The following is a 27,494-nucleotide window of genomic DNA, read 5'->3' as shown; positions in this document are numbered from 1 at the left end:
GTCTGTCACCCAGGCTGAAGTGCAGTGGCACAATCATGGCTCACTGCATCCTCGACCTCCCCGGGCTCAAGTGATCCTCCCACCTCAACCTTTTGAGTAGCTGGAACTAAAGGCACACACCACCACACCTGGATAATTTCTGTATTTTTGTAGAGATGAGGTTTCACCATGTTGCCCAGGCTGGTCTTGAACTCTTGAGCTCAAGTGATCCACCCACCTCAGCCACCCAAAGCACTGGGATTATAGGCATGAGCCACTGCACCCGATCTGTAGATTCCTTAAATACTATCTTCTTTAGACAGAAATGTCAAGTTTATATCTATGCTGAAGTTAACCAAAAATATGACTCACACTTATTTCAATTTTTTATTAAAATACTTTTTTGTTTATAGGGACAACCAAAGAAAAATACACAATTTTATATGTTGTAAATCATATAAAACACAATAAACATAAACTCTTGGGAATGCAGAATAGATTTCAAAAAATCTTAAAAGAAGCTTACATAAAAATAAACTTTAGAAATGTGGCTTATATTTACCGCTTTTTTTCAGAAAACTTTTAGTTTATTTTCTCCATTTTTATGCTACCCTGATTATAAATAATTGTTCAAATATTCTAATATCTTGTCAATTTTGCTTTCTGAAATTTTAGAAATCATATGTGTAGATGAAGACCTCTCTTTTATACCACCCTAGGTAAACACAGAATAGATTTTATTTAAATTATCATTTGATTTGGCACCATTATTGTAAATAGAGTTTTAGTAATAATTAAATGTTATGAGGGGAAAAACTAACAGAAAACCTGCTAACAAGCACATGTCTTACAATAAGAAAGAATCTTTCATTTATGGCTTTTATGATACCCACTGATTTAAAATCTAGTGCTTTTAAAATCTGGTTATAAAAAAAGCAATAACCTAATTATTATTTATTTATTTATTTATTTTTGAGATGGAGTTTCGCTCTTGTTGCCCAGGCTGGAGTGCAATGGCGTGATCTCAGCTCACTGCAACCTCCACCTCCCGGGTTCAAGCAATTCTCTTGCCTCAGCCTCCCAAATAGCTGGGATTACAGGCATGCACCACCATGCCAGGCTAATTTTGTATTTTAAGTAGAGATGGGGTTTCTCCATGTTGGCCAGGCTCATCTTGAACTCCTGACATCAGGTGATCCGCCCGTCTCAGCCTCCCAAAGTGTTGGGATTACAGGCGTGAGTCACTGTGTCCGGCCAGTAATAACCTAACTTTTTATTAAAAAAGAAAATAAGAATTTTTACCAAAACTTCAATATAGAAGTGAATGTGCTTAGAATTGTAATAGAGGATCTAACTTTTAGTCAGGCTATCAACTTCTTCAATGTTTACTTTCAATTTGGAAAAATATTGTTATTTACAACCTGAAATACATTATGAAACTGGAAATGGAATCTTTTAAGCAAATTCTTTCTTTCAACTCCTCATAAATCAGAAAAATCAAGCCAAATTTGAATGCAAAAGATCATTACATTTAGAGACAGTTTCTAATGAGAGAAATTGAGGTAAGAAAAATCAATTAATGTGGTTTATGAAATTATCCTCCGAATGTAGGGGGTGGGAAACAGATATTACATTCTAAAATTTAATAATGAAGACCTAAAAAAGATGATAAATGCAGTTTTAAAATATTTGTTGTCATCATTAAGAAAACATTAGGCATGTTGCCAACACACACAAAAACACCACTCTACTCACAGGTAGGAAATGACTGAAAAACAGCAGAGTTGAATTGCAGCAGGAGGCTGCAGATTTCTTTCAGCTTTCTGTCTAAAGTTCAAGGACACCTTCAGCTCTACAGGCGCTCGTGACGAAGGGGAGCTAAATGTTTTCAAGGTCCTTTTAAACAAGGCATTCTAGGCAAAAGGAAGAAAAGGAGACCCTACTTTCTCCTACTGAAAAATATATCCATGAGCTAAATCTCAACTTTTTACAAGGCTAAAGTATCTTGAATATTCATTAGAGTTATCTGAAAGAGCAGAAAAGGTATTAAGACTTTAATTTATAATACTTGATCATAATATTACAATGATCTTTTAACTAATTGCTATTCAGATCATGAGTAATACAAAATGTAACCAACAGCATTATCTATTTTTATATACTAAAATATGTAGATGTATAAAGAGGTATTCCTAAAAAGTTGCTTGTAGTTTAAATATGCACTAGAGAAATGAGTAATTTTGTAAAATTAAGTCTGTAATATAAATATTTATGTTTTAGATTTATGCTTAAAGATTGAGATTTTATTACTATGAAGGGTACCTAGTATCTTTATCAAAACATTTATTGAAACATTATATAAAATGTTGACTAAATATCCTGTAGTGTATTTGGAGTGAACATCATCTTGAACAGAGATTTTAAAATTTCATAATCTTAACCTCCCACAATGTGATTATACTTGTTTAAAGAGCACATTATATCCAGATATAAACTAAACAAATGAAAGATTACAAAATATGAACGTAGATAGTTTTAAGTTTGTTTCCTATTATAATTCCCAGCATTTTCAACCTGCCCTGTTCATACCAGTAAATTCTCTTCTTCAATTCCTGTCCCATCACTCATCTGCTGGAAAACCCTGCTCTGTCTTGGCTAAGGCTGCACAAGCTCAGTCTTGCTTCTGGCTCAGCTTCCCGTTTCAGCCACACCATTTCCCTACCAGGATACAAGCTGTTTCCTGGTGCTCTAAGTGCAGTCTGATTTGGCATTTGTTCCCTATCCTAGTGCTCTTTAAGCTGGTACCTTAAGTCACAGAAATGCTTTTGCTTGCTAATTATTTACCTTAGCAGTGCATTTAATGCAATTTCATAGGTGTACCCTAAAAATCTTGGTAAAGATTCTTCATCACTGCCTATGTCAGCACTTTGGGCAGGGGAAATGGAAGAGAATGGGAAACTTTCCCTAAAGCTTTGTCATTGCATGTATTATAGAATGGATTCTACTATGTAAGAGTTCGCAATTATAAAATATGGCACGCATTTACCTTTTAAAACCAACATAAAAGGGCTGAAATTGAGCTTTTTATGTGAGTTATCAGAGTGGTATATCGAATATCTACTCTATTTATATAAAAACCGATAATACAAGGAACAGTGAGGAATGATGTGCAACTATAAAAATTCAGTATCCTAAGAGTAGCACATGAAGAAATCATAACTCACATCAACACACTTCTGCGAACACTTTCAAAGCAAAAACCTTTGGAATGCTACAAGAAAACCACATCAGGCTTCATGTTAAGAACCTCAGATCTTTCAAGGAATTCTCTGTGCACCTGCTTCTCATGTGACCAAAGTTGTACATGTATTCAAGGAAAGGGCTTATTGCTGGGGGCAATAAAATCAGTAAGAACAGTTATATAATTAAACACATCACTGGCTATGTCATATTTTAAAATAAACTTATTTCAAAGTTTTTATATCTTAACTTACTGGCATTCTAATGCAAACAACAGACTTACTGAATAACTTTTTATACCTTTTATTTCACTAAGTTGCTTTGGTTTGCATTTCTCTTTGTTCTTTAAAACATGCAGTTCATACATTTGACAGTTTTACTACCATAGTCAATACATTCTGGACCAATGCACTCGCAGCAGGCATTATGAAACCAGCGATATTTGGATGCTCCCATGGACTCGCAGGATATTTTACACTGATGTATGGACATGCAGTCATCAAAATAAACCACAGTACACATGTGTTCTGAAAAACAAAAATTTAAGATTTCAGGGCAAGAAAGAAGAAAAACGAAAAAATGCTTTAATACCTAGCTGAATATTAACAGCTATTTATCTTAGTTCTCTTATTGTTGGTCTGCACATGACAAAGGTGAGATACAGGAAAAAAGATCTTCATTTATTAATTATGTTGAGAAGGAAGTCACATTCTTCTACTCCATCTGAAGAAGGTAAAGGGCTTCCTCAGCTTCTTTTATTAGATTTCAGGCTTTGATCTAAAGGTTGGATTATTGGGCTTAAAAATATGCGCTATGTTAAAAAGCTGTGCTTTCAAACTGGGCTTTTTTTTTTTTTTTTTTTTTTAAGATGGAGTCTTGCTCTGTCGCCCAGGCTGGAGTGCAGTGGTATGATCTTGGTTCTCTGCAGCCTCTGCCTCCCAAGTTCAAGCAATTCTCTGCCTCAGCCTCCTGAGTAGCTGGGACAACAAGTGTGTGCCACCACACCCAGATAATTTTTGTATTTTTTTTCTTTCTTTTTTTTTTTATTGCATTTTAGGTGTTGGGGTACATGTAATTTTTGTATTTTTAGTAGAGATGGGGTTTTGCCATGTTGGCCAGGCTGGTCTCGAACTCCTCACCTCAAGTGATCCACCTGCCTCCGTCTCCCAAAGTGTTGGGATTACAGGCATGGGCCACCATGTCTGCCCTAAACTGGATATTTCTGATAAGATTTTCTATGAAAAGAGAATTCTCCAGCCAAAAGAAATTTGAAAAATGCTGTTCTAAAATTATACTGAGAATTTACAATAACATAAAATAAACTTAAACAATTCGAATGATGCAAAGTGATTAGCAATCCTTGGCACAAATAAGCATCAGCTATTCAAAAATCTTCTTCTTCTTAGGCTGGGCTCGGTGGCTCACAACTGTAATCCCAGCACTTTGGGAGGCTGAGATGGGTGGATCACTTGAGGTCAGGAGTTTGAGACCAACCTGGCCAACAAGGAGAAACCCCATCTCTACTAAAAATACAAAAATTAGCCAGGCATGGCGGTGCACACCTGTAATTCCAGCTACTCAGGAGGCTGAGGCAGGAGAACCACAGGAACCTGGGAGGCAGAGGCTGCAGGGAGCCAAGATCGCGCCACTGCACTCTAGCCTGGGCAACAGAGCGAGACTCTGTCTCAAAAAAAACTTCTTCTTAATAGCAATTCCTAGTCTGCTTTCCAATAAGACAACCACTTTTGATTACTTCCATTTTTAGTTCTCCTGGTGGTTAACTCTATCACTAGTTAGGAGGACAGGGTACATGAAATAAATAAAGGATAATAAAAACCATTAACAGAGGTTATATGATCAAAGGCTAAATTATTTTTTCAAAGCTATTATGGAACTAATAAAGCACCAGGAGTCTGAATAGTAAAGGAGGGCTTAATGGAATAAACTGGATTTGCATTAGAAAGAATGAAAAGCAAAGGTACTAAGTAACAAAATGAAAGTCATATGGAGATGGGTATAGTATGCATACTATACCCACGGAGGGAAGGCAGTCCAACTATAATGGGTGGTTGATATCAAGAGATGATGGAACCACCACTGGGTGGGACCTGGTTGAAGAGGAAACTGGAGCAGGGGCATCGCAGCACCATTTCACGCAGACTAGAGGGCTGGCAGTAAGTGGGAGGTGGATGCATGAGTATCTCCAAATGATCAGTACATAATAAATTCAATTCATTTATTTATTCAACAACTACTTGATATCTACTATGGGATATCCATTATGAACTCAAAGAGTAATCAGAGAATCCGCAGAACTAAGTAGAAAATGATAGATCTGTAAGTTAAAAACAGACAATAGAACTGCAAATGCAGGCCAGATGTGGTGGCTCAAGCCTGTGTAATTCCAACACTTTGGGAGGCCGAGGCAGGTGGATCACCTGAGGACAGCAGTTCGCAACCAGCCTGGCCAACATGGTGAAATCCTGTCTCTACTAAAAATACAGAAAATTAGCTGGGCATGGTGGCGGGCGCCCATAACCCCGGCTACTAGGAAGGCTGAGGCAGGGAGGTGGAGGGTGCAGTGAGCCGAGATCACGCCACTGCACTCCAGCCTGGGCAACAAGAGTGAACTCTATCTCAAAAAAACAAAAAAACCAACAAAAAAACCAACCTGCAAATGCAGGAGCAACAATATGAAGAGGCTAACTCTATCTGAGGGAAGAGGTGCCCAGGAAAGATGTCACAGAGAAAAAAACTTTAATTGTGTCTTAAAGACAGCTGGAGTTTCCAGTAATTAGCTTCTTGCTAATTGTTTCATAAACTTAAACAATCTTTAAGCAAAATTTATGAATTTTTATTTAATATCTATTATGTTATTTACATTTTAATAATGGAGATAATGATAGCAAAACATATTATTATTGTATTCCATATGCTTCTAATGTTTTCCAAAATCTAGCATTTGTTTTACAAAGTACTTTAACCTAAAAGGAAGTTAAGAATTCTTACACTGCCATTTAACAGAAGCTGTTTTGCTTTTATTATTAATGTCCAAAGTTCACACTGTTTTATAAAGGTAGGAATATAATGGAGGGCACAACTAATAGTTAAGTAAGAGTACAAATTATACTATTTATATATAATTCACCTCATAGTTTAAGAAATAATTGCAATGTTTATAAGTGCTTTATGCTTCCATGGTGCCTTTTGTCAAAAAATACCAGACTTTATAAAAGTCACAAAATTATTTGGCGCCTTCTGTCAAAAAATATCAGACTTTATAAAAGTCACATGTTCTTTACATTCCAAAATTATTATATGCCCTATCCTCACTACTAAATGCTCTTAAATATGCTTCTGTAATTTGTATAAGTTATTTTCTCATTTAATTCCTCTTCTGATCAACAGTAACCATTTACAGAGAACTGGCTGGGGTTAGTTTATGCCTGCAAATAAGATGTCTGGAATACCAACTTGCTTATAAAGAAATTTAGCTAATGACTTTGGCATTATTTTGGTACTGGTGCTGTTATAAAAATCTGATTTCATGGGATACTCTGAATGTTACCTGATGATAAGCAATACCCTATTAGAGAAGCAGCACTGTTGCTATCTTATTAAGAGAATAAAGCCTAACACAAATAAATACCAGAATTAGGAACAATTATCTATTTTGCAGTACAGTACAGCCTCTATTGCCAGGAGTATAGAGGAATTTTGACAATATGCTGACATGCCTCTTTATCTTTTTTTTCCTCCCTGAGATGGAATCTTGCTCTGTCACCCAGGCTGGAGTGCAGTGGCGTAATCTCAACTCACTGCAACCTCTGCCTCTTGGGTTCAAGCAATTTTCCTGCCTCAGCCTCCCTAGTAGCTGGGATTACAAGCATGCGCCACCATGCCAGGCTAATTTTTGTATTTTTAGTAGAGATGGGGTTTCCCCATGTTGGTCAGGCTGATCTCGAACTCTTGACCTCTTGATTCCACCCGCCTCAGCTTCCCAAAGTGCTAGGATTACAGATGTGAGCCACCATGCCCAGGCAACATGCTTCTTTATCTACTCAGGGATCAGAGATTTTTTTTTTCTCTTATCCTTCTGGCATGTGCTTCTAGATATGACAGGATCAGGGTTATTGAATCTAGATTTTATGTAAGATGACACAAATTTAAAACCAAAAAGCTGCTCCAAAAGATGGTCATATATAGGCTTCATAGATTACATGTACAGACCACATGATGGGGCAGAATGGAAAAAGTCAACTGTTGGCAGTTACCTTTGTCACTGGAATAAGGTGCGTGAACATTATTGCTGGGAACAGACACATTCTGTTGGTGTGGTTGGTTCACAGTTTCTAAAAATGAAACCAGATTCTCATGATGTGAAAGTTCTTCTGCAACAGGGAAAGAAACAATGTTCCAATTCAACTGAGTATCTCCTTCTGTGAGTGCCCGGAAAAGAGAAGGGATCGGTTCATGCAGCTCTTCCACTGTGCTCTTTGAAGTTGGAGGTGTGTCACTATAATTTCGAGGATTACACATACCTGGGTCGGGGTAATATCATAAGATTTTGTTAGTTACTGCCTTGCAATCAGAGCTACAACACATTAAAATTATGTAACTTCTAGCATTACATGTAGATATTTTCCTAGCTTTTTTTTGTTTTGTTTTGTTTTTTTGCTGAGTGAGCCTAAATGATGGCATCCTACCCTAGTAGCTTCAAGAGTAATGGCGTGATCTCGGCTCACCGTTACCTCTGCCTCCTGGGTTCAAGCAATTCTCCTGCCTCAGCCTCCCAAATAGCTGGGACTACAGGCATGTGCCACCACACCAGGCTACTTTTGTATTTTTAGTAGAGATGGGGTTTCTTCATGTTGGTCAGGCTGGTCTCAAACTCCCAACCTCACGTGATCCACCTACCTCAGTCTCCCAAAGTGTTGGGATTACAGGTGTGAGCCACTGCACCCAGCCAGATCTTGTTTTCTAAATACCTATCCTTCCCTAACAGGAACCAGAGCTCCTTGGAGGAAAGACTGATTCCAAGGCTGGGTCAAGAAAGTACAAAATGAGCCAGGAACACATTATTTGTGCCAGAAATTAAGGAAGTATACCATTAACGATGAGACATGCTGAAGAGACACAGGAGGCCAACTGAAGGGGCTCCTACTGGCTAATAGACATAATGATAATAAGCTGAGCACAGTGGCTCACGTCTGTAATCCCAGCACTTTGAGAGGTCAAGGTGGGAGGATCACTTCAGCCCAGGCATTTGATACTAGCTTAGGCAACATAGCAAAACGTTGCCTCTACAAAAAATAAAGAACATTAGCCAGGTGTGGTGGTGCATGTCTATAGTCCCAGCCATTTGGGAGGCTGAGACAGAATGATTTCTTGAGCCCAGGACATAAGGCTGCAGTAAGCTATCACTGCACCACTGCACTCTAGCCTGGGCAACCACATGTCAATCAATCAAACAATCAAAGTAAATAAATAAATAAAAAAAAGGAAAGATATTCCTTACCAACTGATAAATGTAGAAGAAAGAAAGGAAACAGAAAATCACCATTTGGCACTATCAAAGAGGTTTGATTCAGATGGGAGTTGTCAATGGAGATTAAGTCTGGTGGGTGACTGATAAGAACATACTGATGTATTCTTGGAAAACCCTCCACAAAATACTAATCACTTATAAAAGGTCATTAACAATGACTTTAATGTGGAGAACTCTGGCAGGCACCAATATGATCAGAAGATCAAGGTTAACATCACCAGTGATGGGACAGGTTGATGTTGTTTGTCACTTGATTTAAGGCACATAGTATCATTTCAGTGATGATGTTGCCAAGAATGTGTGACTTAAGTCTGGTCACAAGTAAACATCAGGTACATCAAGGTTGAGGGAAATCCTGTATAATGCAAGGTCTGTATTCTCTAAAACTGTCAAGAGAAAGACTAAAAGACTGTTTCAGATTGAGTGAGTCTGAAGAAACATAACTACTAAATGGATCACATATTCCTAGATACGATCCTGGGCCAGAAAGAAAGAAGAGGTACCATTGGGACAGCTGGCGACATTGAATAGGGTTTGTGGATTGGGTAGCAATGTTATATTGACGTTGGCTTCTTGATTTGGAAGGTTGTATGTCAATTATGTAGGAGAATATCCTTGTTGTTTGAAAATATAGACTGGAGTGTTTAGTGGTAATGTGACATCATTCGTAAAGCTTGCTTTCCAAAGATTAAAAAAAGTGATCATGTGTGTGCGTACATGTGTGTCCATGCGTGTGTGTGTGTGTGTCTGTATAGAGAGAAAGGATATTGAGCAAGGAAGCAAATGCAATGATAAAATGTTTTTGTAAATTGACATAATAATTGTACATATTTATGAATTACAGAGTGATGATTCAATACAATAATGTATAATGATCAGATCTGGGTAATTAACACATCTATCATCTCAAACATTTATCATTTCTTTGTGTTGGAACATTCAATATCCTCCTCCTAGCTATTTGAAATATATAATACATTAGTGTTAACTACAGTCATCCTATAGCACTACAGAACACTAGAGAACTTATTCCTTCTATCTAGCTGTAATCTTATATCCTTTAACAAATATCTCTCTACCCTCCTGTTCCCCCTACCTTCCTATCCTTCTCAGCCTCTACCATCCTCTGTTCTACTTTTTACTTGCATAGAATCAACTCTTTTCTAGCTTCTACATATAAGTGAGAGCATATGGTGTTTAACTTTCTGTTCCTGGCTTATTTCACTTAACATAATGTCCTCCAGTTCCATCTATGTTGGCATAAATGACAGAATTTCATGCTTTGTGGATGAATAGCATTCCATTGAGTATAAATACCATATTTTCTTTATGCATTCATCTGTTGTTAAGACACCTAGGTTGACTCCACATTTTGGCAACTGTGAATACTGCTGCAATAAACACAGGGGTGCAGATGTCTTTTCAATATACTGATTTCCTTTCCTCTGGATAAAAGTATAGTAATGGGATTGCTGAATATGGTAGTTCTAATTGTGGTTTTTTAGGAAGCTCCATACTGTTTTCCATAGTGGCTGTATTAATAACTGGGGAATCTGGGTGATGGAAACTAGAAATCTTTTTATCCTTCTGGCAAATTTCTCTATATTTGACATTATTTCAAAATGAATTATTAAAAAACAATTTTAGGCTAGACATCATGGCTCATGCCTGTAATCCCAGCACTTTGAGATGCTGAGGTGAGAGGACTGCTTCAGGCTAGGAGTTCAAGACAACAAGCCAGGACAATATAGTGAGACTCTGTCTTTACCAAACAAAAAAATTAGCTGGGCATAATGATGTGTGCTTATAGTCCCAGCTACTCAGGAGGTTGAAGTGGGAGGATTGCTTGAGCCCTGGAGTTCAAGGTTGCAGTGAACTATGACTGTGCCACTGCACTCCAGCCTGGGTGACAGAGTGAGACCCAGTCTCTAAAAAAAAAATAAATGAAAATAAAAATAATTTTAAAAGGAGAAAAATGGCAGTAGAGAATCAGAGACAGAGTATAGAAAACTTTTTCAAGGAGTTTTGCTATAAAGGGGCAAATTGACACAGTGTTTAATCAGCCCCAGCCTTCAAGCTGTCCTAGCTGACAGCAAGTAGACCCAAGAGGAGGTATTGCCACAAAACCCGGACCCAAATGCAGATTTGGGAGCTAATGAAATGATTCTTGTTCTTTTAAACCATTATGTTTTGGTGTAGGTTATTTGGCAGCAATAGTTACTGGAACAGAGCCCTCTGGGTTTCTTTTTGTGAGCGTTATACAAACATACCTTATTTTATTGCACTATGTTTTACTGGACTTCATAGAGGCTGTGTGTTTTATAAATTGAAGGTTTGTGGCAACCCTACACTGAGCAAGTCTATCAGTGCCATTTTCCCAAGAGCATGTGCTCACTTTGTGTTTCTGTGGCACATTTTGGTAATTCTTGCAATATTTCAAACATTTCATTATTATTATAACTGTTATGGTGCTCCGTGATTACTAATCTTTGATGTTACTATGGTAATTGTCTTGCGGCACCATAAACTGCCCCCATATACGACAGCACAAGCTCAATTGACAATTGTTGTGGGTGTGTTCTGACTGCTCCACCAACTGACCATTCCCTCATATCTCTCCCTCTCTTTGGGCCTCCTTTTCCCTGAGATGCAGCAACATTGAAATAAGACCAATTTGTAACCCTACTATGGTCTCCAAGTGTTCACATATCTCACTTTAAATAAAAAAAGTTAGAAATGTCTCTCTGCTGTCTTTCACAGTAAACAAACAAAACAATATTTTTAAGCCAAAAAAGAAAAAAAAAGAAAAGAAAAAGAAAGCTTAGTGAAGAAAGCATGTTGAAAGCTAAGACAGGCAAAAAGCTAGGCCACTTGTGCCAAACAGCCTTGTTGGAAATGCAAGGGAAAAGTTCTTGAAGGAAATGGAAAGTGTTACTCTGAACACAAGAATGCTAAGAAAGTGAAACAGCCTTACTGCTGATATGGAAAAAGTTTGAGTGGTCTGGATAGATCAAACCAGCCACAATATTCCCTTAAACTAAAGTTCAATCTAGAGCAAGGCCCTCTCTTCAATTCTGTGAAGGCTGAGAAAAGTAAGGAAGCTACAGAAGAAAAGTCTGAAGCTGGCAGAAGTTGGTTCATGAGGTTTAAGGAAAGAAGCCATCTCTATAACATAAAAGTGCAAGGTGAAGCAGCAAGTGCTGATGTATAAACTGCAGCAGGTTATTCAGAAGATCTAGCTAAGTCACTGGGGAAAGTGGCTACACCAAACAACAGTTTTCAATGTGGATGGAACAACCTTCTATTGCAAGACGATGCCATCTAGGACTTTCCTAGTTAGACAGAAGTCAATGCCTGGCTTCAAAAGCTTCAAGGAACAGGGCAACTATCTTTTTGGGGGCTAATGCAGCTGGTAATTTTGAGTTGAAGCCAATGCTAACTTACCATTCCAAAAACCCTAGGGCACCTGTAAGGTTTATGCTAAATCTACCCTGCCTGTGCTCTCGAAATGGAACAACAAAGCCTGGATGACAGCACATCTGTTTATAGCATGGTTTACTGAATATTTTAAGTCTACTGTTGAGACCTACTTCTTAGAAAAAATGATTCTTTCAAATATTACTGCTCACTGACAATGCACCTGGTCATCCAAGAGCTCTGATGAAGATGTACAAGGGGATTAATGTCTTCATGCCTGTTAACACAGCAGCCGTTCTGAAGCCCAAGGTTGAGGGAGTCATTTCAATTTGCAAGTCTTATTATTTCAGAAATATATCTTGTAAGGTTATAGCTGCCACAGATAATGATTCCTCTGATGGATCTGGGCAAACTAAATTCAAAGCCTTCTGGAAAGGATTCACCATGCTAGATACCATTAGGAACATTCATGATTCATGGGAGGATGTCAAAATATCAACATTATCAGGAGTTTAGAAGAGAAGTTGAATACAACACTCATGGATGACTTTGAGGGGTTCAAGACTTCAGTGGAGAAAATAACTGAAAATATAGTGGAAATAGAAGAGAAATGGAATTAGAAGCAAAGCCTGAGGATGTGAGAAAATTATTGCAATCTCATGAAAATGTGAACAAATGAGGAGTTGCTTCTTATGGATAAGCAAAGGAAGTGTTTCTTGAGATGGAATCTACTCCTAGTGAAAATGCTATAAACATTGTTGAAATGACAACAAACGATTTAGAATATTACGTAAACCTAGTTGTTAAAGCAGTGCAGGGTTTCAGGATTGACTACAATTTTAAATTCTTATTTATAAAGAGAGAGTCTTACTCTATCACCCAAGCTGGAGTGTAGTAGCACAATCATAACTCAATGAAGCCTTGAACTCCTGGACTCAAGTAATCCTCCCACCTGAGCCTCCCAGGTAGCTAGGACTACAGGTGTGCGCCACCACGCCCAGCTAATTTTTTCTATTTTTTGTAGAGATAGGGTCTCACTATGTTGTCCAGGCTTGTCTCAAACTCCTGGCCCAAAGCTATCTTCCTGCCTCAGATTTCCAAAGCTCTGGGTTTACAGACGTGAGTCACTGCACCTGGTCTAATTTTGAAAGAAGTTCTACTGTGGGTAAAATACTATCAAATAGCATCACATGAAACAGAGAAATCTTTCATGAAACGAAGAGTCAACTGATGCAGCAAACTTCAGTATTATCATATTTTAAGAACCTGCAAGCCAGTGTGATGGCTTGTGCCTATAATCTCAGCACTTTGGGAGGCCAAGGCTACAGTATTGCTTGAGGCCAGGAAATCAAAACTAGCCTAGGCAACATAGTGAGACTCCATCTCTATCTAAAAAAAGAAGAAAGAAGGCCAGGCGCGGTGGCTCACTCCTACAATCTCAGCACTTTGGGAGGCCAAGGGGAGTGATTCACCTAAGGTCGAGAGTTTGAGACCACCCGGACCAACAGGAGCAACCCCGTCTCTACTAAAAACACAAAATTAGCCAGGTATGGTGGTGCAGGCCTGTAATCCCAGCTACTCGGGAGGCTAAGGCAGGAGAATGGCTTGAACCTGGGAGGCGAAGGTTGCAGTGAGCCGAGATCACGCCATTGCACTCCAGCTTGAGCAACAAAAACTCCGTCTCAAAAAAAAAAAAAGAAGAAACTGTTACAGCCACTCCAACCTTCACCAACCACCAGCCTGATCAATTAGCAGCCATCAACATCCAGGCAAGAGTCTCCATCAGCAAAAAGATTACAACTCCCTGAAGGCTCAGATGATTTTTTGCATTTTTTAATAATAAAGTATTTTGTATTTAAGGTATATATTTTTAAAAGACATACTACAATTGCACACTTAATAAACTACAGTATAGTGTAAAATAACTTTAAGTGCACTGGGAAACCAAAGTATTTGCGTAACCCACTTTACTGGGACCTTCGCTTTATTGCAGTGATCTGGAACCAAATTAGCAGTATTTCCATGGGGGGTGTGCTTATACTTTTGAAAGCTAATTTATGTTTCATGTTTGTTTCACATCTATTAGGTGTAAGGTGGAGTTTCACTTCTTCTTCAGATTAAATTCTCCTCCCTGAATTTATAAAATATATATAATGTTTAAAAAGTTAAACCAAATTTATAAATTTTTTATAAATTTTTTATAAATTTGGTTTAACTTTTTAAACATTATATATATTTTATAAATTCAGGGAGGAGAAAAAAGCCATCTAATTTATTTCCTCATTTTGTTAGTTTAAGGATCATGGCAAGAGCTGAGAAGGGTAACAAAGTTGTGTGTGCTCTTCACAACATTTTTCAATACATCGGAACTTGAATAACTTAGGTTGTATGACAGGATCATGGATTAAATGATCAAATTTGATCCCTTTATTCGTAAAAAGAAGAAATAGGCGCAGATATGTCAAATGACTTTTCCAATATTATGTCATCTAGGATCAGAGCCAAGATCATGATGTAGCCTCCTGATTTCATGTCTACTACTCTTTCTAATAACTACATCTATACATAATCTTTAAGTGGTATCAAAAAGCAAATAATACTTAGAATGCTCATATTATACAACTATACATAATATAGTCTTCTGCCAAATTTATAAATAAAAATTAGTAAATAGAGTTGACGGTAAACAACTGAGTTCAAAAGTTATAAAAGCTAAATTTAACATCTACTGAAGATTTTAAAGAAATTTCAGCCAGGCATGGTGGCACGTGTCTGTAATCCCAGCCTCTTGGGAGGCTGAGGCAGGAAGACTGACACAGCCGAAGAGTTCCAGGCTAGTCTGGGTAACTGGTGAGACTCTGTCTCTAAAAAATAAACAAATAAATAAATGAAACTTCAGTGTCATTATCAGAGATTTCATTATATCGAAAATAGTTGAGAGGAGTTTTGTGCATTTGACAAATTTAGGACTAAAACATTCACAATTTAAATCTCAATATACTGCATTAAAACTAGTAAACATGATGTCCCTGATTTGCTGATAAAGATATTAAGGTCTCTTCCACTTTCCCTAGCCAACTTCTCCAAATTCTATACTGACAAACTTGATAACCATATTCTGTGGCAAATTCACAATGCAGCTGTGTCTCATAAATTGATTCTAAAAGTTAAAACCAATATAAGTAGTTACATTAACATAAACCTACGAAAATTATTCACGACAGAACAGGCAGTATGGTAGACTTCCTTGTTCAATGTCATATTGTCAAAGGACAATACTTCTGATTTTGAGATAAAATGAACTTTTCCTTAAACTTCATAAAACAATAAAAACCATGCAACATTTCACATAGATGACCTAAGAGATGTTCCTGTGGAGAAATATTAAACCTGAATCTAATCATGTTCTTACAGTTAACTTTGAATTACTGGAAATACAGAGGGACAGAGGAACAAGTTAAAGGATACCACAGGAAGTGGTGAAATCCTGAAATGTAGGCTATTCTATAGGTCAACTGAAGTTCCTTCATTGTCAAATGGCATGACAGAAATGAAAGGAGGGTCAATCTGGATGAAAAACACAGCAAGCAGATTCAATACAAAAATTTTGAATTAATTTGAAAAAGTAAACTTTAAAAACATATTTTTGGAACATCTGGAGAAACTTGATCATCAATTGAATTTTAGATTACACCAAGAAATTATTGTTAATTTTGTTAGGTGTTATAACAGCATTATGATTAGAAAAGTCATTGTCCATCTTTTTGTAGAGATTGACACTGAAGAAAGTAGGGGTGAAAAGTATTTGCTGTCTCCAGTTTGCTTTTTTTTTTTTTTTGAGACAGAGTTTTGCTCTTGTTGCCCAGGCTAGAGTACAATGGTACAATCTCAGCTCACTGCAGCCTCTGCCTCCCGGGTTCAAGTGATTCTCCTGCCTCAGCCTCCCAAGTAGCTGGGACTACAGGCGCCCACCACCACATCTGACTCATTTTTTTTTTTTGTATGTTTAGTAGAGATGATGTTTTGCCATGTTGGCCAGGCTGGTCTCAAACTCCCGGCCTCAGGTGATGCACCCAGCTTGGCCTCCCAAAGTGCTGGAATTACAGGTGTGAGCCACCCCGCCCAGCCTGCAATTTGTTTTTAAATATTTCAGCAAAGAAAGAAAGAAAAAAGGATAAAGCAAATGTGGCATATTCTCAACCATTGTTGAACCTGAGTGAGGGATATATAGTTTATTATGCTATTCTCTCCACTTCTGTGTATATTTCAACATTTTTATTATAAAAAATTAACTGCCATATTTAATTCCTTTATGGAGAATTATTTTACTGTTCAGTTTTGTTTTTTCTTGGCATTTCTATGCTTGGAATTTTCTCTCTGTGTACCACACAATAATGTTTCAGTATATCTTGAAAATTTATTCTGCTTCTCAATGATATGCTTGATATCCTATGGAACCCAGTTTCTTTCTTTTCAGAGCCCTCACTTACTGCTTCAGTCAGGACACTGTCCCAGGCTACCTGTGTGGTTATCATTCTGCAACTATCCTTAACTCAACTCCTGGTTAAAGCTATTGCTTCCTTCAACCCATGTTGTTACCTTTCTTGGTTTTCATCCTGTTTTGTTCGATTGATCCTCTACTAATTCTTTTAGAAACGGTGTGTGAGAAGTAAACTTTGAGTTCTTCTTTGTCTAAAAATGTTTCTATTTTATATCCACATTCCTAATAATTTGTCAGGTCAAAATAGTTTTCCCACCAACCACTTAAGTCATTAGCCCAGTGATACTGATAAGAAGTCTGATGGCAGTATGATTTTAACTTCTTGTATACAAACTCTATTATTCTAAAATCTTTTTGAATATTTTTTAACCTAAAAGTTGTAAAATGTTGTGAGGATGTGTCCACTTGTAGGTCTTTTTTCACTCATCTCACTTAGCATTCTGTAGGCTCTTTCGACCAAAGGACTCACTGTTTTTTTTCTCAGCTTTGGTATTTTTTCTTATACTATTTGATAATTTCTTCCTTTTTTAAAAAAATTCTTCTTATAGAGTGCCTATTCTTTTCCTGTTATATTTTGTTATCAGCCTGTTTTTGCTATATTCTATGACACTCCAATAATATTTTCAGCCCCTCTTAATTTATTATTTTTCCAATTGAATTTTTTTTTTTTTGAGATGGAGTCTCATTCTCTCGCCCAGGCTGGAGTGCAGTGGCTCTAGCTCCACTCACTGCAACCTCCGCCTTCCCAGTTCAAGCAATTCTCCTGCCTCAGCCTCCTGAGTAGCTGAGATTACAGGCGCCCACCACCATGCCCAGATAATTTTTGTATTTTTAGTAGAGACAGGGTTTCACCATGTCGGCCAGGCTGGTCTTGAAATCCTGATCTCAGATGATCTGCTCACCGCAACCTCCCAAAGTGCTGGGATTATAGGCGTGAGCCGCTGTACCCGGTCTTTTTTCTTTTTTTTTGAGACAGAGTCTTGTTCTGTCACCCAGGCTAGAGTGCAGTGGTATGACTTGTTCACTGCAACCTCCACCTCCTGGGATCAAGCGATTCTCCTGTCTCAGTCTCCCGCGCAGCTGAGACTACAGGCACGCACCACCACGCCCAGCTAATTTTTGTATTTTTAGTAGAGACAGTGTTTCACCACGTTGGCTAGGATGGTCTCAATCTCCTGACCTCAGGTGATCCACCCACCTCGGCCTCCCAAAGTGCTGGGATTATAGGTGTGAGCCACCAAGAGCAGCCCCAATTGAGTTTTAAATTTGCAAATGCTTTCTTGTTCTGATTGTTTTTTATAATACAGACAGGAAATTTTGTTAAATTTTTCTAAAAGATAACAATCTGTTTTTAAAATATTTCTTTTATGTCCTAAATATTTCTTCCATGGTCTGCTCTTTACCTCATTCTTTCTTTCAAGGTACACTTTATTTTTCTTTCACAACTAGTCATTAGGCTAGAGACACCTTCCCTCCCTGCAATGCTTCAATGAGGAGGCCTTGGCTGGTTACCAACAACGTATCAGTGGTCCTACTTCTTTTCAGCCAGTTCCCTTCAATTTCTCTAAAGAGAAATTCTCCAACTACTTTTTCCTAGAGAAACTTCTTGATTACTTGGAACTTTTTCTGACAAACGGAGAAGGGACTCTATTATCAAATCATACAGACGGATCTTCAAAAAAATCTTGCTATTTTCAAATTCATTTCTCACTTCCACACTCCACAAAGCTGCAACTGGAGCCTCTTTGGGGTTTGGCTGGTAAGGTCATTCCTACTCACCATAACTCCCTTTTATGCAATTTGTTTTGGTGTTTCTTCCAATCTGTTTACTAAAGAGCAAGCACATCTGGGCCGGGCATGGTGATTCATGCCTGTAATCCCAGCATTTGGGGATGCCAAGGCAGGTGGATCACCTGAGATCAGGAGTTCAAGACCAGCCTGGTCAACATGGTGAAACTCCATCTCTACTAAGAATACAAAAAATTAGCCAGGCATGGTGGTGCATACCTGTGGTCCCAGCTACTTGGGAGGCTGAGGCAAGAGGATAGCTTGACCCCAGGAGGTGAAGGTTGCAGTGAGCCAAAGTTGAGCCACTGCACTCCAGCCTGGGCAACAGAGTAAGACTTTGTCTCAAAAAAAACAAAACAAAAAAAAGGGCAAGCACATCTGTCTTTCCTTTTAGATATCTGATGCAAACTAAAATTACAATTGTTCCTTTTATTTTTCTTTGTTTTTAGAGTTATTTCCAATTTTATCTCCTTATTTCATTTTACTGGCATCTTAAGTGGAAGGGAAGAAAATATGTGAATTTAGACCATTATGTTGAACCAGAAGTCACATTTACTTGAAGGAGTCGGAAAATGTGATCAACCATTACCTGCATATCAGTCTACATTGATCCATTTCTTCCAGATATTTCTATCCAATTTCCTACAGAACATTGCCACTTGAGAATCTTATAGGCCCCCTCAAATTCAACTGTCTCAGCCGCCTTCCCTAACATATCTGGGTCTTAGGTCAGTTTATCTTGGTTCCCTGTCACAATTTATCCAGTCACACAAACAGAAACCTAAAGGTTATTTCTGACTCCCACCAGCCCTCAGTTCCCATTTCCAAACTCTCACCAAATCTGATCGAGTTTAACCTTGTAATTATTTTTCTAATGAGCCACCTCTCTTCATCTCCTCTGCTACCACCCTAGACCAGCCCCTATTACATTTTGACTGAACTTGGAAACACAACAGTTTAATGGATTTTAAACTGTCTTCCATTCTCTTTTGAAAACTCCAGCTCCTTTAAAACACACGTTATTGAATGTTACCATTCCCTTTCTCTCCTTTTGGCTATTATTTTTGTAATAGCCACTTCTCCCCCACTTACTAATAACTTTAATACCTGGATCACTATTTCATTTCCACTACTGGACCCACTGTCATTCTTGACAATTTCAATATTCATATCAATGATTCACTCAACACTCTGGCCGAAATTTCAGTTCCTTAATGATGATGATTTGTAAATCCACCCGACTCTAGCTACCTGACTCATAAGTCAACCTTAATTCCTCTTTCCTCAGATCTTATATCCAATTCAAACCAAACTCTGACAGTTTGCTTCCAAAATATTTTCCAAATCTGAGCTCTACCATTTCCACTGCTATCAGTAATCCTAATCAAATCCACCATCATCTTTTACTTGAACTACTGCAAAAGTCTCCTAATTCCTTTGTTTCTTCTCTTTACATTCTCAAATCTACCTTCCATATAGTAGTCAGAATGATCATTTAAAAATGTAATTCAAGGCAGGTGTGGTGGTTCACACCTGTAATCCTAGCAATTTGGGAGGTGAAGTTTGGAAGATCACGAGATTAGGAGTTTGAGACCAGACTGACCAACATAATGAAACCCCGTCTCTACTAAAAATACAAAAATTAGCTGGGTGTGGTGGTGCACATCTGTAATTCCAGCTACTTAGGAGGCTGAGGCAGGAGAATTGTTTGAACCTGGGAGGCGGAGATTGCAGTGAGTCAAGATTGCACCACTGCACTCCAGCCTGGGTGACAAAGCAAGACTCCAACTCAAAAAGAAAAAAAAAGTAATTCAGATATTACCACCACACACTCTCAAATTAGTTTCTATTATACTTAGGATATAATTCAGATTCCTTTCCATGGTCTCTAAGACCTGATCCTGACTTACCTCTCTCACTCATCTTTCTCTACGCTTCCTCTTATTTACAAACATCTAGCCATACTGGTCTTTCTGTTCTTCAAACTTGTATATTTAGTCATTGTAAGTAAGACATATTTTGATATTAAGTGGTTCACCTCAATTTTTTTGTTGTTGGTTACCTAAAGTTGCTGATAGAGTTTATTGGGGAGAGCCTCTTGTTATTTCTTGTTTTCTTGAGACGGAGTCTTGCTCTGTCGCCCAGGCTAGAGTGCAGTGGCACAATCTCAGCTCACTGCACCCTCTTCCTCCAGGTTTAAGCAAGTCTCTTGCCTCAGGTTCCAGAGTAGCTGGGACTACAGATGTGCAACACTACGCCCAGCTAATTTTTGTATTTTTAGTAGAGGTGAGGTTTCACCATGTTGGCCAGGCTGGTCTTGAACTCCTGGCCTCAAGTGATCTGCCTGCTTTGGCATCCCAAAGTGTTGGGATTATAGGCGTGAGCCACCACGAACCAGCCACCTCTTGTTATTTCTAAATGTGGTTAACTTTCCCAAAAGTTAGAACTTTCCAGTGCTGACAAAAAGAGGAAACTAAAGCTCTCTGAGATGTATGGTTCACATAAGAGCTTTCTTGGACAGGCATGGTGGCTCATTCCTGTAATCCTAGCACTTTGGGAGGCCGAGGCAGGTGGATCACCTGAGGTCGGGAGTTCGAGACCAGCCTGACCAACATGGAGAAACCCTGTCTCTACTAAAAATAAACAAATAAATAAATTGAGTGTGGGGGTACATGCCTTGATCTCAGCTACTCAGGAGGCTGAGGCAGGAGAATCACTTGAACTCAGTGAGGCAGAGATTGCTATGAGCCGAGATCATACCATTGCACTCCAGCCTTGGGCAACAAGAGTGAAACTCCATCTCAAAAAAAAAAAAAAAAAAAAAAGAAAGCTTTCTCTAAATGAAAAAAAAAAGACTAAATACCTTTTGATCTAAATAAATATAGTTATTTTAAAAGGTACCTTAGAATTTTAAGCACAACTATGTTAAAGCATGCAAATAAGCACAATGGGGCTTTTGGTGGTGCTGGCAGTGTTCTGGTTTTCCATATGGATGCTAGTAACGGGTGTGTAAAGCTCATGTAAATTTATTGCGCTGTATACTTGTGGGGTATACTTTCTAGATGTAAATTATATTTCAAAAATAGGTTGAAATATATAGCTCTTTACTACTTGTATGATAAATACAATTTGAGAAAGAGCGACTAAGGGTATAAAGAAGGGAGGCATTTCATTACAAACACCTTCTTGGCATTGCTTGAATTTACTATGTTCAAGTAGTAATTTTAGTTTTTAAATTTTATTTTGAAAAGAAATACATATATGTTAATAGTAGTCGATGCTAGATTGCTTTGTTTTCTATATTTTTGTAAAATTTAGCATAATACTTGAACCTTAAGTAATCTACCTAGATATGCAAAATTATTACTTCATGAGTAGTTTTCTTTAAAATATTGAATATATTAATACAATACTCCAGATACATAATTATTGGACGAGGCTTTTTTTTTTTAAAGACGAGGTTTCACCATGTTGGTCAGCCTGGTCTTGAACTCCCGACCTCAGGTGATCTGCCTGCCTTGGCCTCCAAAGTGCTTGGATTACAGGCATGAGCCACCACTCCCGGCTGGACAAGGCTATTTAAAACACTCTTTTCTTTTTCAATTACATAGCTGTGTGAGGCTGGATTTTCTTTACATACTTCAACTATTACAATACATCACAAAAGACTGAATTTTTCAGAGTGTAGAGGGGTCCTGAGATTCAAAAAAAAAAAATGTTTGAGAACAGTTGCATTAGAAGAACAGATGGCAGGATACTAGCCATAGTAGCTAGATCCCTATGGCAAAATGTGCCAGCAGTTATCCAGAAAAGCTGATGGGATTTATGGCATCTGATCAAGTAGACCTCATTGTGAGAGGGGTACGAGTAGACAGAAGTTTTGATTGCTGGTGCTTAGTTTCCTCAGCATGAATATAGGGAATAAATCAGAATATCCAGAGGGTGCACATAGTTTTTAAAAGAACCAAATCAACACTATAATTGTCTTTTTCTGAAAGTAAAACAACTCCTATTATTTTCAAACTACCAGTTACAAAAGAAAGAAACAAGTTGGCTGATGATATTAGAAGAGAGAGTGAAGCCGAAAGGACACACTGCTGAGACTAATAATTACTAAAAATGAAAAATGAGGGTACGGCATTGTCTAGGGAAGCATTCCTTAATCTTTTAAAACCTGAGCTCTGTTTTGATAAACATAAAAATCTCACCACCATCTGTCCTCTCTCAAATTGTCATATTTATATGATGCCTCTAAATGAAGACTCAATGTGTAAAGATGAGGCAATTTTATAGAGAGCCACAACAATGCAGTCTAAGTATTCAGTTCTCAGGTGATCTGGCTGAATCCAAAGAGAAAATCTACAGTTCATAGACTACAGCTTTGTCTTCAAAGTTTCAGTTGTCTTTTTGGAGACCATGAAAAATCAGTAGTTGTAAATAACTATTAAAGTCAACATGATTACTAGCTCACGAGTAGTAGTTATCAATGGCTACAGATGAAGGTTACTGTGTATGTGATGTGATTTTAGAACGATAATCACCTTCACCTTCATCTTCACAAGAAGCTGAATAATGTATAACATCAAGAAGCCGTGTAACATAATGGATCATGGAGCATGGACCCTCGAAGCAAGACTGTGCAGCTGGAAGCCTGGCTTTCCTCTATACTAGTTATCTGACCTTAGGAGGTCACTAAGTTCTGACTATAGTTTTCTCATATGTGGAACAGATGAGGGAAAATAACACTCTCACACTCTTTAGGTTTGTTGTTAGGACTGAATGAAGTAATACATGGAGAGTGCTTGACACATACAAAACGCTATCAAAGCATTAGCTATTATTAAGTTTCACAAAATACCCCATGGCTGACTAGATCAAATCCAATTTAGACATTGCTACACTGACATTTAAAAAAATTAAAAATTGTTTTACTAGACAAATCCTCTAATGAGCCACACAGTATACAGGGAATGCCTGATGTTAAGAAGTCAGGATCTTTTTTTCTCTTCAAGATATCTTTAATCAAAGAAGCATCAAGTTTTAAAAGTCTACAATTAGTTCACTCTACAGTACAGTCTCATCTGAGCTTCTCATTAAAAAGAAAGTGATACCATGCTTATGGGTAGGAATAATCAATATTAAAACTTAATCAATTCTCTACAAATGGATTTATAGATTCAATGCACTTCTAATAAAAATACTAAGAATTTTTTTAAAACAAGTCTCTTTATTCTACAATAGGATACATGGATAGCTGTATTTCCTTTACATAGAATTGTATTGTCCATTATAGTTTTTTCCTATGGATCTATTTTTAAAAAACATTTTAACTTTATTTTAGGTTGACGGATACATGTGCAGGTTTGTTATTGAGGGAATGTGTTCTCTTTCCAGGTCCACAAGGGGGCATAGTTTTAAGTTCAAGAACTTCCCAGCACTATGCCCTGCTCCCATGCCTCTCCATCTGGGAGATTTAATGGCTTCTGTTTAATTTTCGCGGGCATGGGAAAAGGTTGTAAGTCAATCACTCCAGCAGAAGTTTAAAGGAACTCTTTTCATTGGCCAGGGGGCTTGGAGAAGGTGGGAATTCCTCCCAGGTTAAAGGTCCCTGTCTCCCTCATCTGGGTGGATTTCCCCTCTGGGTCCCCTTCCACGCACTCTCTCAAGGAAGCTTTCTCTCTTCCTCTCCCTTTTCTGTTTCTCCACCTAAATAAATCACTTTCTGCAAACACCTTTGGGGTCCAGTATTTACTTTACGAGTGTACCTACCGTGGGCCCCTCTCCCATTCTTGAGACAGTGGGAGACCAAGAGCCTGGAGCCCGCCAGGAAGCGAGCTGAGCACTCCCCTGCACTCCAAAATCCCCACATTATATAGGTGAACCTGTGACTCAGGTGTCTGGTGTAGAGATTAGTTCATCACCTGGATACTAAGCATGGTATCCAATAGTTTTTTTTTCTTTCTGAACCTCTCCCTCCTCCCAGCCTCCACTCTTGAGTAGGCCCCAGTATCTGTTGTTCCCCTCTTTCTGTCCATGTGTTATTATTATTTAGCTCCCACTTATAAATGAGGACATGTGGTCTTTGGTTTTCTGCTTCTGTGATAATTTGCTAGGGGTAATGGCTTCCAGTTCTATGCATGTTCCTGTAAAGGACATGATCTCATTCTTTTTTTCTGGTTGCATAGTATTCCATGGTATCTATGTACCACAATTTCTTCATCCAGTCTACCACTGATGGGCATTTAGGTTGATTACATGTCTTTGCTCTTGTGAACAGTGCTGAAATGAACATACATGTACATGTGTCTTTAAGGTAGATGATTTATATTTCTTTGGGTATATACCCAGTAGTGGGACTGCTGGGTCAAATGGTAGTTTTGTTATGGCCACTCTGACTGGTGTAAGATAGTATCTCATTGTGGTTTTGATTTACATTTCTCTAATAATTAGTGATACTTAGCATTTTTTCATTTCCCAGACTCAAATGATCCTCCAGCCTCAGCCTCCCTAGCAGGTGGGACTACAGGTGTGATCCATCATGTCCAGCTAATTTTTTTTCTTTTTTTTGCTTTTTTTAATAGAGATGGGGGTTTTGTTAAGTTGCCCAGGCTGGTCTCGAACTCCTAAACTTAGTGATTTGCCCATCTTGGCCTCCCAAAGTGCTGGTATTACAGGTGTGAGCCACTGCATCTGGCCAGTATGACCATTTAAATGATACTGATTTACTGTTTAAATCACGGATAAGTGAAGAGCATGGAATGTTCTTTCATTTGTTTTTGTCATCTCTGATTTCTTTGAGCAGTGTTTTATAATTCTCATTGTAAAGATCTTTCATCTCACTGGTTAAGTGTATTCCTAGGTATTTTATTTTTTGTGTGACAACTGTGAATGGGACTGAGACTGAGTTCCTGATTTGGCTCTTGGCATGGGTGCTGATTAGTGTACAGAAATGCTACTGATTTTTGTATATTGATTTTCTACCCCAAAACTTTGCTGAAGTTGCTTATCAGTTCAAGGAGATTTTGGGCAGAGACTAGGGGTTTTCTAGACATAGCAGGGATAGTTTGACTTACTCTGTTCCTATTTGGATGCCTTTTATTCCTTTCTCTTGCCTCATTGCTCTGGCCAGGACTTCCAATACTATGTTGAGTAGGAGTGGTGAGAGAGGACATCCTTGTCTTATTTTTGTATATTCTGGGTAACAGTCCTTTATTAGATACAATTTTTGTAATTATTTCTCCCAATCTATGGCTGATCTTTTCATTTTCTTGATTGTGTCTTTGCAGAGTAGAAATTTTTAATTTTAATGAAGTTCGGCTTGTCAGTTCTTTCTCTCATGTATTGTGCCTTTGGTGTTGTATCTAAAAAGACACTGCCAAACTCACACCTGTAATCCCAGCACTTTGGGAGGCTGAGGCAGGTGGATCACTTGAGCTTAGGAGTTCAAGATCAGCCTGGGCGGGCAACATGGCAAAACCCCATCTCTACAAAAAATACTAAAATTAGCCAGGCATGGTGGCACATGCCTGTAGTCCCAGTTACTTGGGAGGCTGAGGTAGAAGATGGCTTGAGCCTGGGAGGTCGAGGTTACAGTGAGCCGAGATATTGTCACTGCACTCCAATCTGGGCAACAGAGTAGAGACCCTGTCTGAAAAAAAAAAACAAAAAATTAAAAAGTCACTGCCAAATCCAAGGTCATTTAGATTTTCTCTTATGTTATCTTCTAGGAGTTTCACAGTATTGTGTTTACATTTATTTAGGTCTGTGACCTCCTTTAAGTTAATATTTGTGAAACAGATTTATGTACAGATTTATATTTTGCATAGAGATGGTCAGTTGTTGCAGTACCATTTGTTGAAAAGACTATCTTTGCTCCATTGTATTACCTTTGCTCCTTTGTCAAGATCATTTGACTACAGTCATCCCTTGATAGATCTGTGGGGGACTGGTTCCAGGACCGCCTCAGAAAACACCAAAATCCACAGATGCTCAAGTCTCTTACATAAAGTGGTGTAGTATTTGCATATAACCTACCTATGCACAGGCTTGGGAATACTTGAAATAATCTCTAGATTACTTATGATACATAACACAGTGTGAACATACCGTTATGTAACATGCAAACAGTTGTTATACTTTATTGTTTAAGGAGTGATGATAAGGAAAAAAATTCTGTACATGTTCATGTTCAGTACAGACAACCATCATAGGCCTAATACTTTTTTTTTGGAGACAAGGTCTTGCTCTGTCACACAGACTGTAATTCAGTGGCATAATCTCAGCTCACTGCAACCTCCACCTCCTAAGCTCAAGCAATCCTCCTACCTTTCAAGTATCTGGGACTACAGATGCAACTATACCTGGCTAATTTTTTGGTGAAACCCCGTTACTACTAAAAATACAAAAATTAGCCAGGTGTGGTAGTGGGTGCCTGTAATCCCAGCTACTAGGGAGGCTGAGGCAGGAGAATGGCTTGAATCCAGGAGACGGAGGTTGCAGTGAGCCGAGATTGCGCCATTACACTCCAGCCTGGGTGAAAAGTGAGACTCCGATCCAAAAAAAAAATGGGCAAAGGATCAGAATAGACATTTCTCAAAAGAAGACATACAAATGGCTAAGAGATATATGCTGTATATGTAAAAATGCTCAAAATCACTAATCATCAAAGCAATAAAAATTAATTATTTTAATTAATTTATTTATTGAGACACAGTCTCACTCTGTTATTTGTTTGTTTATTTATTTATTGAGACAGAGTCTCACTCTGTTGCCTAGGCTGGAGTACAGTGGAACTATCTTGGCTGACTGCAAATTCTGTCTCCTGGGTTCAAGCAATTCTCGTGCCTCAGCCTCCCAAGTAGCTGGGATTACAAGCATGCCCCACCATGCTCACATAATTTTTTTTTTTCTTTTGAGACAGAGTCTCGCTCTGTTGCCAGGCTGGAGTGCAGTGGCATGATCTTGGCTTATTGAACCTCCGCCTCCTGGGCTCAAGTGATTCTCCTGCCTCACCCTCCTGAG

General features: G+C 38.3%; 1 protein-coding gene across 2 annotated transcripts in view; it reads right to left on the bottom strand.

The window, feature by feature from the left end:
* Positions 1-352: 352 nt before the first annotated feature.
* The window catches only part of TWSG1 (twisted gastrulation BMP signaling modulator 1), a 63,448-nt gene continuing 36,306 nt past the window's right edge, over positions 353-27,494 (bottom strand). For both annotated transcript variants that reach the window (XM_012446886.3, XM_012446885.3), the window contains exons 4-5: positions 7,494-7,760; positions 353-3,746 (exon numbers count right to left, since the gene is read on the bottom strand). In XM_012446886.3, the coding sequence (XP_012302309.1) occupies positions 3,565-3,746; positions 7,494-7,760 (449 nt within the window). In that variant the 3' untranslated portion in view covers positions 353-3,564. The remainder of the gene's footprint in view (positions 3,747-7,493; positions 7,761-27,494) is intronic.

The sequence above is a fragment of the Aotus nancymaae genome, unplaced genomic scaffold (genome assembly GCF_030222135.1).
Source record: "Aotus nancymaae isolate 86718 unplaced genomic scaffold, 86718_ANA_hifiasm-v0.15.2.pri h1tg000020l, whole genome shotgun sequence".
NCBI classification, from domain to species: domain Eukaryota; kingdom Metazoa; phylum Chordata; class Mammalia; order Primates; family Aotidae; genus Aotus; species Aotus nancymaae.
Note: the sequence above shows the minus strand (reverse complement) of the source record. Positions and strands in the feature narration are given on the sequence as shown.